The following is a 14,871-nucleotide window of genomic DNA, read 5'->3' on the forward strand; positions in this document are numbered from 1 at the left end:
GGGGCGCGGCTGGGCGGGCGGAGCGCGGTGCCGGCCGGTGTCCCTCTGCCTCGGCATGTCTGACTCCGGCGGCGGCGGGGGCGGCGGCCCCGGCGGCGAGGAGGGCGGCATGGAGGTGTCGGGCTCGGCGGTGCAAAACGTGGCCGACGTGTCGGTGTTGCAGAAGCACCTGCGCAAGCTGGTGCCGCTGCTGCTGGAGGATGGCGGCGAGGCGCCGGCGGCGCTGGAAGCGGCGCTGGAGGAGAAGGGCGCCGTGGAGCATATGCGCAAGTTCCTCTCCGACCCGCAGGTCCACACGGTGCTGGTGGAGCGCTCCACTCTCAAAGGTGAGGCGGGAGCGGAGCCGCCGCGGTGGCAAAATGGCCGCTGCCGGCCGCAGCCGCCGCCCTGCCGCGGGTGGGAGGGGCGCGCCTCCGCCGTGGCCGCGGCCGCGCTCCGCGTCAGCGCGGCCCCGACCGGGAGTCGCCGGGCTGGGCACTGCGGACCCGCTCCGCCTCAGTACGGCCTCAGCCGGGAGGCGCCGGGCCGGGCACCGTGGGTTTGCTGTCGGGCTGGGGGGGCGGCGGCACAGCCCGGGCGGCGGCCGGGTCCCTCTGGCTGCCGCCGCCCGGCCTCCCCCGCCGCCTTTGTTCCAGGGCCCGGGCGGATGCGCGGCGGGGCTGCGGGCTGGCTGTGGGCGCATATCCGGGCGTGCTGCGGCTGTGGCCGGTCCTGCTTGGAAAGGCACCGAAAGTGCTTCGTCAGTCGGCCGTGGCACCGCTCCTGCGGCAGCCAGGCTACTGGGGAAGTGACCTTCTGGACGAGGCAGATAGCCGCTCTGAAACAGAACAAAAGCGCCAAAACCCCGGATAAAGGGGGAAGAAACACCCCTGGCCTGAATCGACCTGTAAAAAGTATCTTTTCATGGTTAATTAAGGAGTTCCTGTAACTGACAAACGAAGACGTGGACCTTGCCGTGCCTTTGTTTAGTTATCAAAGCCTGGTGGCCGTGCTGCTTGCGCTCGGAACGGCGTCAAATGCTGCATGTAATACTGCAGCTGAGCTGAGACTCTGGCTTGAGCGTCTTTGTTACTTTCATGCTGCTGTTACTATTTATTTTGAAAATGACTTGTCAACAAATCTGTTGCTGAATAGGCTCTTACTGTCACAGAATGCAGCCTAATGAACAGTGACAAAATACAGCTAGGTTTCATCAATAGTGCAGGCTTTTACTGTTAAACAAACCCCTGCGATCTGTAAATGGCTACCTGCCTGCCAGCATGAGCTTGCAGAATTCTGCTATTAAGCTTCTGGATCTCTGCTCCTGGTGTGCTGGTGGTTCTGTTCCTGTATATATCAAATCCTAATAAAGTCATACTTCATATTGCATTATTTAACATGTCAGCAGAAACAGTGTAACGTCCTGATATATGCCCTGCAGTTGCTGCACACATAGAGAAACATCAAGAAGGTTCTTCCATTCACTGTCCATTCATTGTAAACTTCAGATGTTGCTTAAAAGTACCCCATCTTTGTTAGTTTTTTTGCCTATTTCTGCTGATTATCCTCCTCCTGCTGCTTCCAAAGTTTGAGACTTCTTTTTCAGTAGGGTTAATTTTCTAGAAGAGAACAAAAGAACAGCTGTCTATGCATTCCTGATGTGGTGTGTAATAAGATCTAAAGAAAACCATTTAATATTAATGCAGATGATTTCTGCATTTTGCTATGCCTGGATCATGCCTAGTTCAGGCTGGAAGTAATAAAAGATAGTGGTGATCCGTTATCTCTAGGCTTATGGCATAGATATTATATATTTATGCATAAAAAGAAATGGAGAGACTCATTATGTGTTTCAAAAGCCAAATACTAATTTATGATGCACAGAGACCATTTCTGTCCATGTCTTCTGGTTTAATAGCAGTTACTTGGGCAGAGTGGATTTTATGATTGCCATCCAGGTGTTCAGACTTAACAGATCTGAAACCTCCAGGAGCATATGGAGAGGTCTGACACTATTAAAAACAATGTTGTTATTATTGAAGCTTGTCCATGGACTACATGGCATGAAGTAGATTACTGATTACAAGTACAATAAAACAGAAGCCTTATTTCTGCATAATGAAAGCTGCTCTCTGGTATCACCAGCTCCCCAGCCTGCCAACAGCTCTCATATGGGTTCCTGTGGTCTCGAGTGCCATGTTGCTCTTTGACCAGGGTTCTGGTGCTTGGGGCCACAGATGTGACACCCTGAGGCTGTATCTCCTAAGGGCTAAACGAAATCAGAGCAGGACAGAGTCTGCTGTAATGTGTCCAGTGAGAGTGTGTCCCCCTACAGGGAGTAATCTTCTGCACTGAAATCACTGCATTGCAGCACGACTGCCTGCATCCCCAGCAATTACATCATCTGTGATGCACTGACTGTGCTAATGCCTGAGTACTTTCCATGGCTTGGCTTTTTGTTCTGTCAGATTTTTTTTTTGTTCAGAGACTTAATTTCCAAATCATTTTCAAAGTAGAAGTCTGAAAATACAAAGCCACCTTTGAAAGGAAAAAGCAGCTGTTTAATGTCCTTACTGAAGCATAGTTGTCCTGGCAACATGTCTCAGTAAATAAATGCACGGTCTGTATTGCAGATTTCTCTCTCAGAATGAGTTAAAATTCACTTACTGAAATATTTTATTACTTTTTATAGCAACCTAAATCTTAGTGGAGTTTTGTTAAAAGACAGTGAACCCATTCTGCATCTGAGAGATATTGCAAAGCTACATTTGACCTAATTTAGTTAAGTTGGTGTGGAACTTAAAGGTTAGAAAATAGTCTGGTAATAGCAGAAGATGGTTGAGAAGGAGTGGCAAATGTGTTAGAAATTAAGTATTTCTTGCATACTATATTTTTTTGCAGAGGATGTGGGAGATGAAGGAGAAGAAGAAAAAGAGTTCATTTCCTACAGTATCAGCACTGACATTCATTATGGAATAAAGTCAAACAGGTGAATTAGTGAAATAGATCTTGACATTTCTACTCAATGTAAAACCACAAGCAGATGTACCTATTTTACCTACAAATTTACCTCTGGCTTACCTAGTCCTTTCAGGCAGTGTTTTTATTCAAGTGGGGCAATAGCTTTTCAAGGTAGAGGCTCTCATTAAAAAAGGGTGTGTCATGAGGCTGAAAGGAGTGGACCTAGGATTTCTATCTCTGGGGTTAAAGAAACAAAATTTTACTAATTTTGACATACATGCAACTGTCATGTACGCAACTTGAGTTCCATAATCTTTGGTTATGTCTGATTTTTATATATTTGTGACTTATCCTGAGGCATATTTGACTCTGGAGCTTTGTAAAATGTGTGTTTCTTTAGTGTGCCCTTACTTCAGAGTCCTTATTGATAGCTCAGCTTGCTTATTACCGAACAGTAAAGATGTATTGATTTGGAAGACTTGTGTTCAAGTCTCTTAGGAGAAAGATTGTGAAGTATGATGATGCAGGTTACCATTTGACTCCTGAACTTGCAGTTAGATTAAAGCTATTGTGTCATTTAAATTTCAGATGATTAGTTAGTAACTCTCTTCTCTGTTCCATAGCCTGGCGTTCATTAAACGTACAGCAGTGATCGATGCCGACAAACCAGTGTCTTCCCAGCTCAGAGTGCTCACTCTCAGTGAAGATTCTCCATATGAAACATTGCACTCTTTCATTAGCAATGCTGTTGCTCCCTTTTTCAAGTCCTATATCCGAGAATCTGGCAAAGCAGACAGGTAATTCAGTATAAATACTGCATTTCTGTGCTCATGAAGTAAAGTGTTTAATGATTTTAAAAAACCCCAAACAACAGTGACTCTTCAAGGTGAATTACTTGAATTGTTTAAGCACACAAACACATATGATGCTGTTGCTGCCTCTGGAGAAGCAGTTCAGGTCTGAATGCATTAGGTATGGTTTTTGGTTTGGCTTCTTATATGGAAATGTCTGTGCTTTTTCAGGGATGGAGATAAGATGGCTCCTTCAGTTGAGAAAAAGATTGCAGAGCTTGAAATGGGCCTCTTGCATTTGCAGCAAAATATTGAAATTCCAGAGATCAGTCTGCCAATTCATGCGACCATTACTAACGTTGCCAAGCAGTGTTATGAACGTGGAGAAAAACCAAAGGTTACAGATTTTGGTGAGAAGGCTGAGGATCCATTGTTCCTCAATCAGTTACAATCTGGAGTCAACCGCTGGATTAGAGAAATACAAAAGGTAACCAAATAAAGAACAGGAAAAGAAAAACAACTAAGTAATAAGAACTTCTATGTAGTACCGTGTATCTTCTTCATAGTTTACTGGTAAAATGCTGTTTCATGCAGGATACTCTGAAGATCTGAGACCAGGTTTCTCAGTCACCAGAAGACACTGGTCTAAATTAGGCTAAGCTTAGTCTAAACTTGGAATCTAGTCTAAATTGTTCTACAAATAGCCAAGACTATGACTGTTTTATACATATTGGAATAGACTCAAGTAACTGGCAGTAACCGTGAATTTTGTAACTATTCTTCAGATCTTTACATCAGATTGAGAGGAGCACATCTTACTGGCTTGTTTCATTACTTGCCCCTGGTGCATGCACAACCACTTCACAGTTGTTGCTGCAGCCCCATCTTGTAATCTCATACTTCTGCCTGTTACTTTTCAAAAGAACTGCTGTTCTGCTGGTGTTACTTAAAATTAGCATCTCAGATAGTACTCTGGGTTCGTTGCCTCTGTGTCCACAGTAAACACATATTGCTCTGGAACAGTTGTCTTTCCTTACCTGAGAGCATAAAACATTTGTTGTCTTGCCTGGCTCATCTGCTCTTAACCAGAATACAGACACTGCTCAGGAAAGCAGGCAGGTGACATTTTTAGGCTGTGCTGAAGATTGTTATGTGGGGGTTCTAAAACCGACCTTTAGGATCTCTGGAATTACACTCGTCATATGTTGCATGCAGTTCCTACACTTTTCAAAGAATAAGTGCCAAAACTCTGAGGTTGGGTTATTAAAACCTAGCAGTTGTTAGGTGTTTCAATTATATTTAGTAACAGCAAGTTTTTACAATTGAAGCATATAAATTAAACTATTTTCTCCCTCCCTTCTCTTTCTCTCCATTACTTCGAAGGTGACCAAATTAGATCGAGATCCTGCATCAGGCACTGCATTGCAGGAGATAAGTTTCTGGTTAAATTTGGAACGGGCTCTGTACCGCATTCAGGAAAAACGTGAAAGCCCAGAAGTTCTGCTGACTCTGGACATTCTAAAACATGGCAAACGTTTTCATGCAACTGTCAGCTTTGATACAGACACAGGTAAAATACTTACTCAATGACATTTTTCACAAACGTCCTACAGTTAAGCTTTTAAAAATTTTTAACATTGCGGTACAAAGAACAATGCTGTTAAGAAGAATCTTGGAGTAGTTACAGATAGAGATTTTGGTCAATGAAATGAAAAGTTATATTCAAAATCTTTTCCGTTTAGGTCTGAAACAGGCACTGGAAACCGTGAATGACTATAATCCACTGATGAAAGACTTTCCACTGAATGACTTGCTGTCTGCTACGGAGCTGGACAAAATCAGGCAGGCCCTTGTTGCAATATTTACCCATTTGAGAAAAATCAGGAACACAAAATACCCAATCCAAAGGGCATTGCGTTTAGTGGAGGCTATTTCAAGAGATCTGAGCTCTCAGCTGCTTAAAGTGTTGGGAACAAGAAAACTGATGCATGTTGCCTATGAAGAATTTGAAAAGGTGTGTTCATGGTTTTGTGAAACTGGTTGCTGTGGCTTTGCATTGGACAGTGACTTTCAGGAAGCATTTAATTTGGGAGCTAAAGTTCCTGTTCTAAAACTTTTTTCAGGTAATGGTTGCATGCTTTGAGGTATTCCAAACCTGGGACGATGAATATGAGAAGCTACAAGTTCTGCTGAGAGATATTGTGAAAAGAAAAAGGGAAGAAAACCTGAAGATGGTGTGGCGCATCAATCCTGCTCACAGGAAACTCCAGAGTCGTCTTGATCAAATGAGAAAATTCAGGCGTCAGCATGAACAGCTGAGGGCAGTCATTGTGAGAGTCTTGCGACCTCAGGTAATCTTGGTTGTTACCAAACAGAAAATCTGTGTGGCTTCTTCAAGAGTGTTACTATTACTTGAAGTTACCAACACAATAGTGACGTTCAGTTTCCATGTTTGCTTCCAAAACCAGTTTAGTTTTGAACCCTTGCTAATAGGCTTAGCTTTAAACATTGCATAATACATGCTCATGTTAATAAACACAGCAAGTCTAGACATAATACAGAGGAGATTAATAAGTGTTTAAATCCTTGAACTTGGCTAAACCATGGTGGAAAATGAGCTTATGCTGCACAGTAACGGAAGTTTGTAAAGTAACTGTGCTGCCCTGTTCCTACTGGAAGTTAAATCTGAAGCATGACCGAAAGTTTATTAAGAATGTATCACTGATTGTTAGGGGGTTTTTGCAATGTTTTTAGAACCAACTGCATTTTGCTACTTCCAGGGAAATTCTGAAGTATCCAACTCACTAAACTGTGATTCTAATGTAGGTAACTGCTGTTGCCCAGCAAAATCAAGGAGAGGTACCTGAACCACAAGATATGAAAGTAGCAGAAGTCCTTTTTGATGCTGCAGATGCTAATGCAATTGAAGAAGTCAATCTTGCTTATGAGAATGTTAAGGAAGTAGATGGATTAGATGTTTCCAAAGAAGGTACAGAAGCCTGGGAGGCAGCAATGAAGCGCTATGATGAAAGAATTGATAGAGTTGAAACAAGAATAACAGCCCGTTTGAGAGACCAGCTCGGTACAGCAAAGAATGCCAATGAAATGTTCAGAATCTTCTCCCGGTTTAACGCCTTGTTTGTCAGACCTCACATTCGTGGTGCCATTCGTGAATACCAAACACAATTGATCCAGCGTGTGAAAGATGACATTGAGTCTCTTCATGACAAGTTTAAAGTACAGTACCCACAGAGTCAAGCGTGTAAAATGAGTCATGTTCGTGACTTGCCTCCTGTGTCTGGGTCTATAATTTGGGCAAAACAGATTGACAGGCAGCTCACTGCTTACATGAAGCGTGTGGAGGATGTCCTTGGCAAAGGCTGGGAGAACCATGTAGAAGGTCAGAAGCTAAAGCAGGATGGAGATAGCTTCCGCATGAAGCTCAACACTCAGGAGATCTTTGATGACTGGGCAAGAAAAGTTCAGCAACGCAACCTTGGTGTGTCTGGTCGCATTTTCACCATCGAAAGCACTCGTGTTCGAGGTCGAACTGGAAATGTCCTGAAACTGAAAGTCAACTTTCTCCCAGAAATAATTACACTTTCAAAAGAAGTCCGAAACCTGAAGTGGCTTGGTTTCCGTGTCCCACTAGCAATTGTCAACAAAGCTCACCAAGCAAATCAGCTCTATCCATTTGCTATTTCTCTAATTGAAAGTGTCCGCACATACGAGCGAACATGTGAGAAAGTAGAAGAGCGTAATACTATCTCACTGCTGGTCGCTGGCTTGAAGAAAGAGGTGCAGGCTTTGATTGCAGAAGGAATTGCACTTGTGTGGGAATCATACAAACTTGATCCATATGTACAGCGCTTGGCCGAGACTGTCTTCAGTTTCCAGGAAAAGGTTTGTGTTATCTTTCAAATTCTGCAGAATTTTTACATTTATAGTTCAGTAATGTGTGGTTATCCAAAAGTGTCATTGGATAGCTGAAAACCAGTTCTGCAGCTCTTGGGTTAAGTAGTTGATTGAGTCAGCACAAATTGATCAGCTGGATGGATCTTTTAGTAGTGCTAAAATTGGTATTAGCAGTGGTATTTTCATTTGATATTGCTAAAATTGATTGACTGCTGCATCCAAATAAAGGCATGTGATTAACTGTTACTGAGTAATTATTGTTTCCTTGATCTAACCTGTCAAACATCCCATTTTTCCTAAACTATCTAAGGTGGATGATCTGCTCATTATTGAAGAGAAGATAGACCTGGAAGTCAGATCATTGGAAACATGCATGTATGATCACAAGACTTTCTCCGAAATCTTGAACAGAGTTCAGAAAGCTGTGGATGATTTAAATCTTCATTCATACTCAAATTTGCCAATCTGGGTCAATAAGCTGGATATGGAGGTAGGTTGCAGATGAAGGAGTAGTATATGTGTAGAGGTAACGTTTTATTCAGGTGCAAAATATACTTCGATTATTCTCTTTTTAGTCACCCAGGGGAAAATTCTCATTCCCTGAAAATTTCAGTGTATTTTTGGTATGCAGAAGATGCAAGACCTGTGTTGGGGTTTTTTTGCTGTTGACTTTTGGGATCAGTTAATTCAAGGGGAGTTTTGTCTTTTGAAGAAAAAGGTTTGATACAGCTTGACTGCCTAAAAGATGCTGGGGAGCAAGGTAGATAAAGGGTGGTGGAAATTTGCTATTCTGGTAGCCATCATATTGTTTGGTTCTGCCTGTTAAGTTTCAGGTTATTGGTCACTAGGCCAACTTCAATACAGTTAAAAAGGTTTCAGTATATTAAAGTCCATAAGGACCAGGAGAAGCTTTGAATTATATTCAGTGAAAATCTACCAAAACGCCTAAACCTCTTTAATCAGAGAATAGTTTGGCTTGCTAGGGACCTTAAAGATCATCTAGTTGCAGCCCCCATGCCATGGGCAGTGATGACACTGATTCAGTAGCTCAAAGCCCCATCCAGCTTGGCCTTGAACACTTCCAGGGATGGGGCATCCACAACTTCTCTGGGCAAACTGTTCCAGTGCCACACCACCATCACAGTGAAGAATTTTTTCCTAATACCTAATCTAAACCTCCTCTCTTTCAATTTAAAGCCATTATCCCCTGTCTTATTGCTACAAGCCCTAGTAAACAGTCCTTCTCCAGCTCTCTTCTGGTAAGCCCCTTCTGGTGCTGGAATGGCTTAGTATAGGAGCACTTGGTTCTTCGAGGTGCTAGAGTGTGCCTGGTGTCAGAATATATTGATAGCAAGGATCTTCATGCAGTGAATCTGCAGGCTTTTCCTCCAATGTGCCTTATTTTCTTTAGATTGAAAGAATCCTGGGTGTTCGTTTGCAAGCTGGACTGAGGGCCTGGACCCAGGTTCTTCTGGGACAGGCAGATGACAAAGCAGAAGTTGACATGGATACAGACGCTCCTCAAGTGAGCCATAAGCCTGGTGGTGAACCCAAGATCAAAGTAAGTTTTCCTGTGGGTTTTTTTTTTTCTTGAATTAGATTTTTTTCTTATTGTCAATTAATGCATAAATTATTTCTGAGCCTTATATGGGAGATAAATATTGCTTTTGCATCTGTTTTTGGAAAAATATTTTCCTCTTCCCATTTAAATGCAAGTTTATTTTTGAAAATTGCTTCTTGAAGTCCAAAATTCTTGTCTATATGTAGCAGTACCTGCCAGTAAAACTGGGTGTTTTTACTGTTTCTGCAGAACATTGTACATGAACTAAGAATAACCAACCAGGTGATATACTTGAATCCACCAATTGAAGACTGTAGATACAAACTTTACCAAGAAATGTTTTCTTGGAAGATGGTAATTCTGTCGCTGCCAAGAATTCAAAGTCAGAGATATCAGGTAAGTGTAACAAAACGGTATCTAAGTCTGAGCAATTGCTTTCACCTTGTCATTAGTTGTCCTCAATATATTAGTGTGCTGCTCTAAAACCATACCTGAGTGCTCGGGAAATTCATGTATGTCACAAGTATAACTGTGGTTCTTAGGTTGGAGTGCACTATGAGCTGTCTGAGGAAGAGAAATTCTATCGTAATGCATTGACAAGGATGCCTGATGGCCCTGCAGCTCTGGAGGAGTCATACTCAGCTGTCATGGGAATTGTGACTGAAGTGGAGCAGTATGTCAAGGTAGGAGGCTGAGAGGATATAATGGTACAGCTAAAATGAATGTGGACTTTCAGTTTTCCTGGGGGTTAGAGGGAAACACATCTTTTGGAATATCCTGGGGAAGTTCTGAACATTGTGAAATACCTCCATTAGGTTTGGCTGCAGTACCAGTGTCTGTGGGATATGCAGGCTGAAAATATATACAACCGTCTTGGAGAAGACCTGAATAAGTGGCAGGCCCTTTTAGTTCAGATAAGAAAGGCAAGAGGAACATTTGACAATGCAGAAACCAGAAAGGAGTTTGGACCTGTTGTCATAGACTATGGCAAGGTAAGAAACTGTAATTTTTTTTTGTGATAAATGCATTGAATTTCAGAATAGGTGTATAACAGAAAATAACAAGGGTGACAAATAACTGTTATGTAACATTATTCACTTGTAGGTACAATCAAAGGTGAACTTGAAGTATGACTCCTGGCACAAGGAAGTGCTTAGCAAATTTGGCCAGATGCTTGGTCAGAATATGACAGAGTTTCATTCACAAATTTCTAAGGTAAGAAAAGTCATAATTCCAGTTTTTCACTTTCAGATCAACTGTTATAGAATGCTAAAACACTGATTTGTGCCCTTAACAGTCCCGTCAAGAGCTGGAGCAGCATTCCGTGGACACTGCTAGCACATCAGATGCTGTGACATTCATCACATACGTGCAGTCCTTGAAACGCAAAATCAAACAGTTTGAAAAGCAAGTTGAGGTATGTTTGTTGTCTTTTGCTAGTGGGTTCTGACTTGTGGAAATGTCAGGCTTAGCTCTTAAGATGCAGCTTCATGATATTCAAGTTCTCTTAAAAACAGGCTTGAACTTCATATTCTGAAAAATCCTGTGAGCTTTATAGTGAGCATTTATTGAAGTATGTTTATTTAGTCTTGCAGCTTAAGTTTTGTCTTTTTAACTTAAAACCACTGTGTCTTGTAGCTTTATCGCAATGGTCAGCGCTTGCTTGAGAAACAGCGGTTCCAGTTTCCTTCCTCTTGGCTGTACATTGACAACATCGAAGGAGAATGGGGTGCCTTTAATGACATCATGCGTAGGAAGGATTCTGCCATTCAACAACAAGTAGCAAATCTGCAGATGAAAATAGTTCAAGAGGATCGTGCAGTGGAGAGCCGAACAACTGACTTGCTTACAGACTGGGAGAAAACAAAGCCTGTAACAGTAAGTAGTGATGACTAATATTCAGTAAGTGTGGTAGATTTTCTGCATTCAGCAAGAAGTAGGGAGTTTGTTTTTATGCTTTTTTTGCAGTTTTTCATTTTAGGTGATAGTAGAAGTCTTTTTAAGGGTTATATAATAACCTGTCAGTGTGTTGATTTTTGGCAATAGTTGCAGCGGGAAATTTACCCTTAATACATGGGCCTCTGTTAGGTGCAGAAAAGTGAATGACTTCAGTGACTAATAGAGCTTTGTCTGAAACAAGTATATGTCAGAGGTATGCATGAAGGAGGATTCAGGAGCAAGCTGCTTTTTGCCTGTTTTTTTTTTTTCCCCTGAAATGCTTTTTAGTAAAGCCAAAAACTGCATGTAAAAATGTGATAAGATTTACTGTGGACTAGTATGTTGCCTTACTGTCAGCAAAATGGAAAAATAATGAGACAAACTAACATTTATATTTAGTCCTCGCTTTTAACTTGCCTTCAGCGTAACTGTAGGATTATTGGATTCATGTATCCCATGTAAACTTTAGGGAAACCTGCGTCCAGAGGAGGCTCTTCAAGCTCTTACCATTTACGAAGGAAAATTCGGCAGGCTGAAGGATGACCGTGAGAAGTGTGCGAAGGCCAAGGAAGCTCTGGAACTAACAGATACTGGACTGCTCAGTGGCAGTGAAGAGCGCGTCCAGGTACAACTTGCTCACACACTTTCTCGGCAGTTTGGGATAAAAATGTTTCAGTTCCATAATTTTCTCCCCTAGGAGAGTGACTTGTAGTGTGTGCTGTACTAACATCAGGGCATAATCTCCACACTGACTCAGTTCTAGCCTTCAGGGATTGTCTGTGATCTCTTCCTTAACTGTCTTATTCTTTTGAAACTATTATGTGACCTGAGATGGAAAAATCTCATCTTGGTCACTTGCTGTTGCAGTTCTGTTGAATTGGCAAGCTGTCTGAAGGTTTTTGATGGATTAGAAATATTTTGTTTAATTCACCCATGCTAATGACTTTGAAGAAATTAGGAATAACTGCTGATGTTTGATACGTTCTTTACTACAGGTAGCCCTTGAAGAGCTGCAGGATCTCAAAGGTGTCTGGTCTGAACTCTCTAAGGTCTGGGAACAGATCGATCAAATGAAAGAACAACCCTGGGTCTCAGTACAGCCTCGCAAGGTACTTCACTTTTGTGTACTTGAACAACACATGGCCTGTGGTTACCTGCCACAAATGTATGCAAATTAGAAATTAGGCCTCTTGAGATAGACATGCTCAGTTGTCAGTCTGGATCATTTTCAGTGTTTAGGTACCTTCTTCAGTTTCTCGTGTGTGGAGGGCTGGGAGCCCTTGGCACAAGAGCCCTCTGCACTCCCTTGGAGGAGAGAGGCCTCAGGGCAAAAAGACTTACCCCAGAGATAAGCAACTTTCCTCTGGGTTATGGTGACAAAGTGAACCACCCCCAGCATGCCTTGTTTCTATATGGTAACAGCCTGTACCCAGTTGGCTAGTTGGTTTCTACCCCACCCCCTGCCTTTCCCATAAAAGGCCCTATTTCTGCCCCTCAGTAGGGAGCCTTTGTCCCTGGCCTCCCCTTCACAGGGGCTGCTGGACAATTAAAGCTACCTCTGTGGAATTGCCAAATGGGGCTCCTGTCTCTCTGTCCCTGAGTTCACCTTGGGTGATTTCACAAAGAGCTGAATCACAAGAGCTGGAATCACTTGTAGCTGAGAAATTGCTACACCTGCTGAAATCCCCTGCTGCCCAGGGAGGCCTGCCACGGCCCCTGGAAGATGCTTTGCAGGACGCTCTCTAGGAAGGTCGCAGCACACCGGGTTGTCCACCCCCGGCTTTCTGGTAGCAATACTTGCGAGCATGTTTCTTCTGAGGCTAAACTAAATATTATTCACAGGATTGTCATAATTTAAGTAATCTTACAGGGGATTTATGCAGTTTCCATAGTTTTGAGATTGGACTGCATCTACAGAGAAGAAACTGCTGTTTTTAAATAGGCTGTTGGACCTCATTAGGGAAACTTCATTATACAGTCAGGTAAACACCATCAATTTTAGTTCAGTGCTCAGGCGGTAAAGAGTAGAAAGAGCACTAAGCTATAAACTAACTGCCTGTGACAAGACTACATCATAAATCTCAGTCAGACCAATAAAATTACATTCTCGGCTGTAGAGTAACCACATCTTAGGCAAATACGGATAACACTTAAAAGAGCTGTCCTGTTGCTAGTGTCTCTTTAGAGAGAGTTTTCTGTAACAAATATATAGGTAACTTGCATGGTTATGTGCATGGACTTGTAGAGAAAGATTTCATTGCTTTTATGTTACTGATAACAGCTTCGACAAAACTTGGATGGTCTGCTGAACCAATTGAAAAACTTCCCTGCCCGCTTGCGACAGTATGCCTCCTATGAGTATGTTCAGAGACTTCTGAAGGGCTACATGAAGGTAAGTTACACTCATTTCTGAAATGGATGTCTTTTATATTCAAGTTCAAAGATGTAATTGCTTCTTTGTCTTCTGTAGATAAACATGTTAGTTATCGAACTGAAATCCGAGGCACTTAAAGACCGACACTGGAAACAACTGATGAAGAGGCTTCATGTTAACTGGGTTGTCTCAGAACTGACCCTGGGCCAGATCTGGGATGTCGACTTACAGAGAAATGAAGCAATCGTCAAAGATGTTCTGCTTGTGGCTCAGGGAGAGATGGCTTTGGAAGAGTTCTTGAAACAGGCTAGTATCAGCTCTTGTATGTATGCATGTAATACCAAATCAGAGGGCTGCTGTTAGGTGGCTACTTGTGTAGTAAACTTGTCACTCTAAGCTGAAGTAAGTGCCAAGATTCCATGAAATGCTGTGTTTTGGGCAACAGTTTAAAGCTATGGAAACTTCCTCTGATGAAACTCACATTATTTGGGAAAAGCAATTCTTGGTAGTGACTGCAAGGACCCCACCTTGAACTGCATCATAGTCTCAATAAATATTAACAAAAGTTTGAGCGTAAACCCAGAATCTTTGGGTAAAAAAAATAAAATCTGATTACTCTATTTCAACTTTGTAACTCTGTTGGAGCAGAAATGATTGATGTCATACTTTAAACATCTTTTTCTTCAGATAAGAGAAGTGTGGAACACTTACGAGCTGGACTTGGTCAATTACCAGAACAAGTGTCGTTTGATTCGTGGATGGGATGACCTTTTCAACAAAGTCAAGGAGCACATTAACAGCGTGTCTGCTATGAAGCTGTCACCATACTACAAGGTAAAATGGAGAACAAAGCTAAAGAATTTTTGTGTATTTCTGCCTTTCCCTTTTATTTAGTTTAGATTTTTGTCAGCAGGGACTATATTCACTGTTTAAAGTTGACCAACTGTTAATTGTATATGCATACTTTGTAACTATCAAAAAAATGTTTCCTCTAATAATTATTAGTAGTCAAACACTTGATAATATTAAAATGAATGTTAATGCAATGTTTAAACTTCAGGTGTTTGAGGAAGATGCCCTTAGCTGGGAAGATAAGCTGAACCGTATCATGGCACTCTTTGATGTCTGGATAGATGTCCAGAGGCGATGGGTTTACCTGGAGGGTATCTTTACTGGCAGTGCAGACATCAAACACTTGCTGCCTGTGGAGACCCAGCGGTTCCAGAGGTAACTTTTTAATTGTTTTGTTCTTTTCTTGCCTCCCTTGGAGCACCATGTGGGTAGGCCTGAAACTTCATGACTCACTGTAGCACTCTCCGAGTTGAAATACTGACTGCATTCTTATCTGGTCC

The 14,871-nt window shown here is 42.3% G+C and overlaps 1 protein-coding gene across 1 annotated transcript in view; it reads left to right on the top strand.

Annotated features, from left to right (window-relative positions):
* Positions 1-11: 11 nt before the first annotated feature.
* Positions 12-14,871, top strand: part of DYNC1H1 (dynein cytoplasmic 1 heavy chain 1) — a 45,865-nt gene continuing 31,005 nt past the window's right edge. The window contains exons 1-22 of the mRNA XM_042047293.1: positions 12-326; positions 2,881-2,968; positions 3,564-3,737; positions 3,963-4,218; positions 5,115-5,301; positions 5,474-5,745; positions 5,855-6,082; positions 6,558-7,634; positions 7,957-8,136; positions 9,058-9,207; positions 9,457-9,603; positions 9,750-9,890; positions 10,023-10,199; positions 10,312-10,422; positions 10,505-10,624; positions 10,846-11,085; positions 11,615-11,770; positions 12,141-12,254; positions 13,427-13,537; positions 13,616-13,825; positions 14,207-14,353; positions 14,580-14,746. Coding sequence (XP_041903227.1) covers positions 56-326; positions 2,881-2,968; positions 3,564-3,737; positions 3,963-4,218; positions 5,115-5,301; positions 5,474-5,745; positions 5,855-6,082; positions 6,558-7,634; positions 7,957-8,136; positions 9,058-9,207; positions 9,457-9,603; positions 9,750-9,890; positions 10,023-10,199; positions 10,312-10,422; positions 10,505-10,624; positions 10,846-11,085; positions 11,615-11,770; positions 12,141-12,254; positions 13,427-13,537; positions 13,616-13,825; positions 14,207-14,353; positions 14,580-14,746 — 4,724 coding nt within the window. The 5' untranslated portion in view covers positions 12-55. The remainder of the gene's footprint in view (positions 327-2,880; positions 2,969-3,563; positions 3,738-3,962; positions 4,219-5,114; positions 5,302-5,473; positions 5,746-5,854; positions 6,083-6,557; positions 7,635-7,956; positions 8,137-9,057; positions 9,208-9,456; positions 9,604-9,749; positions 9,891-10,022; positions 10,200-10,311; positions 10,423-10,504; positions 10,625-10,845; positions 11,086-11,614; positions 11,771-12,140; positions 12,255-13,426; positions 13,538-13,615; positions 13,826-14,206; positions 14,354-14,579; positions 14,747-14,871) is intronic.

The sequence above is a fragment of the Corvus kubaryi genome, unplaced genomic scaffold (assembly GCF_017639235.1).
Source record: "Corvus kubaryi isolate FWS band 111438036 unplaced genomic scaffold, C.kubaryi_AGA036_p1.0 66, whole genome shotgun sequence".
In the NCBI taxonomy this organism is placed as follows: domain Eukaryota; kingdom Metazoa; phylum Chordata; class Aves; order Passeriformes; family Corvidae; genus Corvus; species Corvus kubaryi.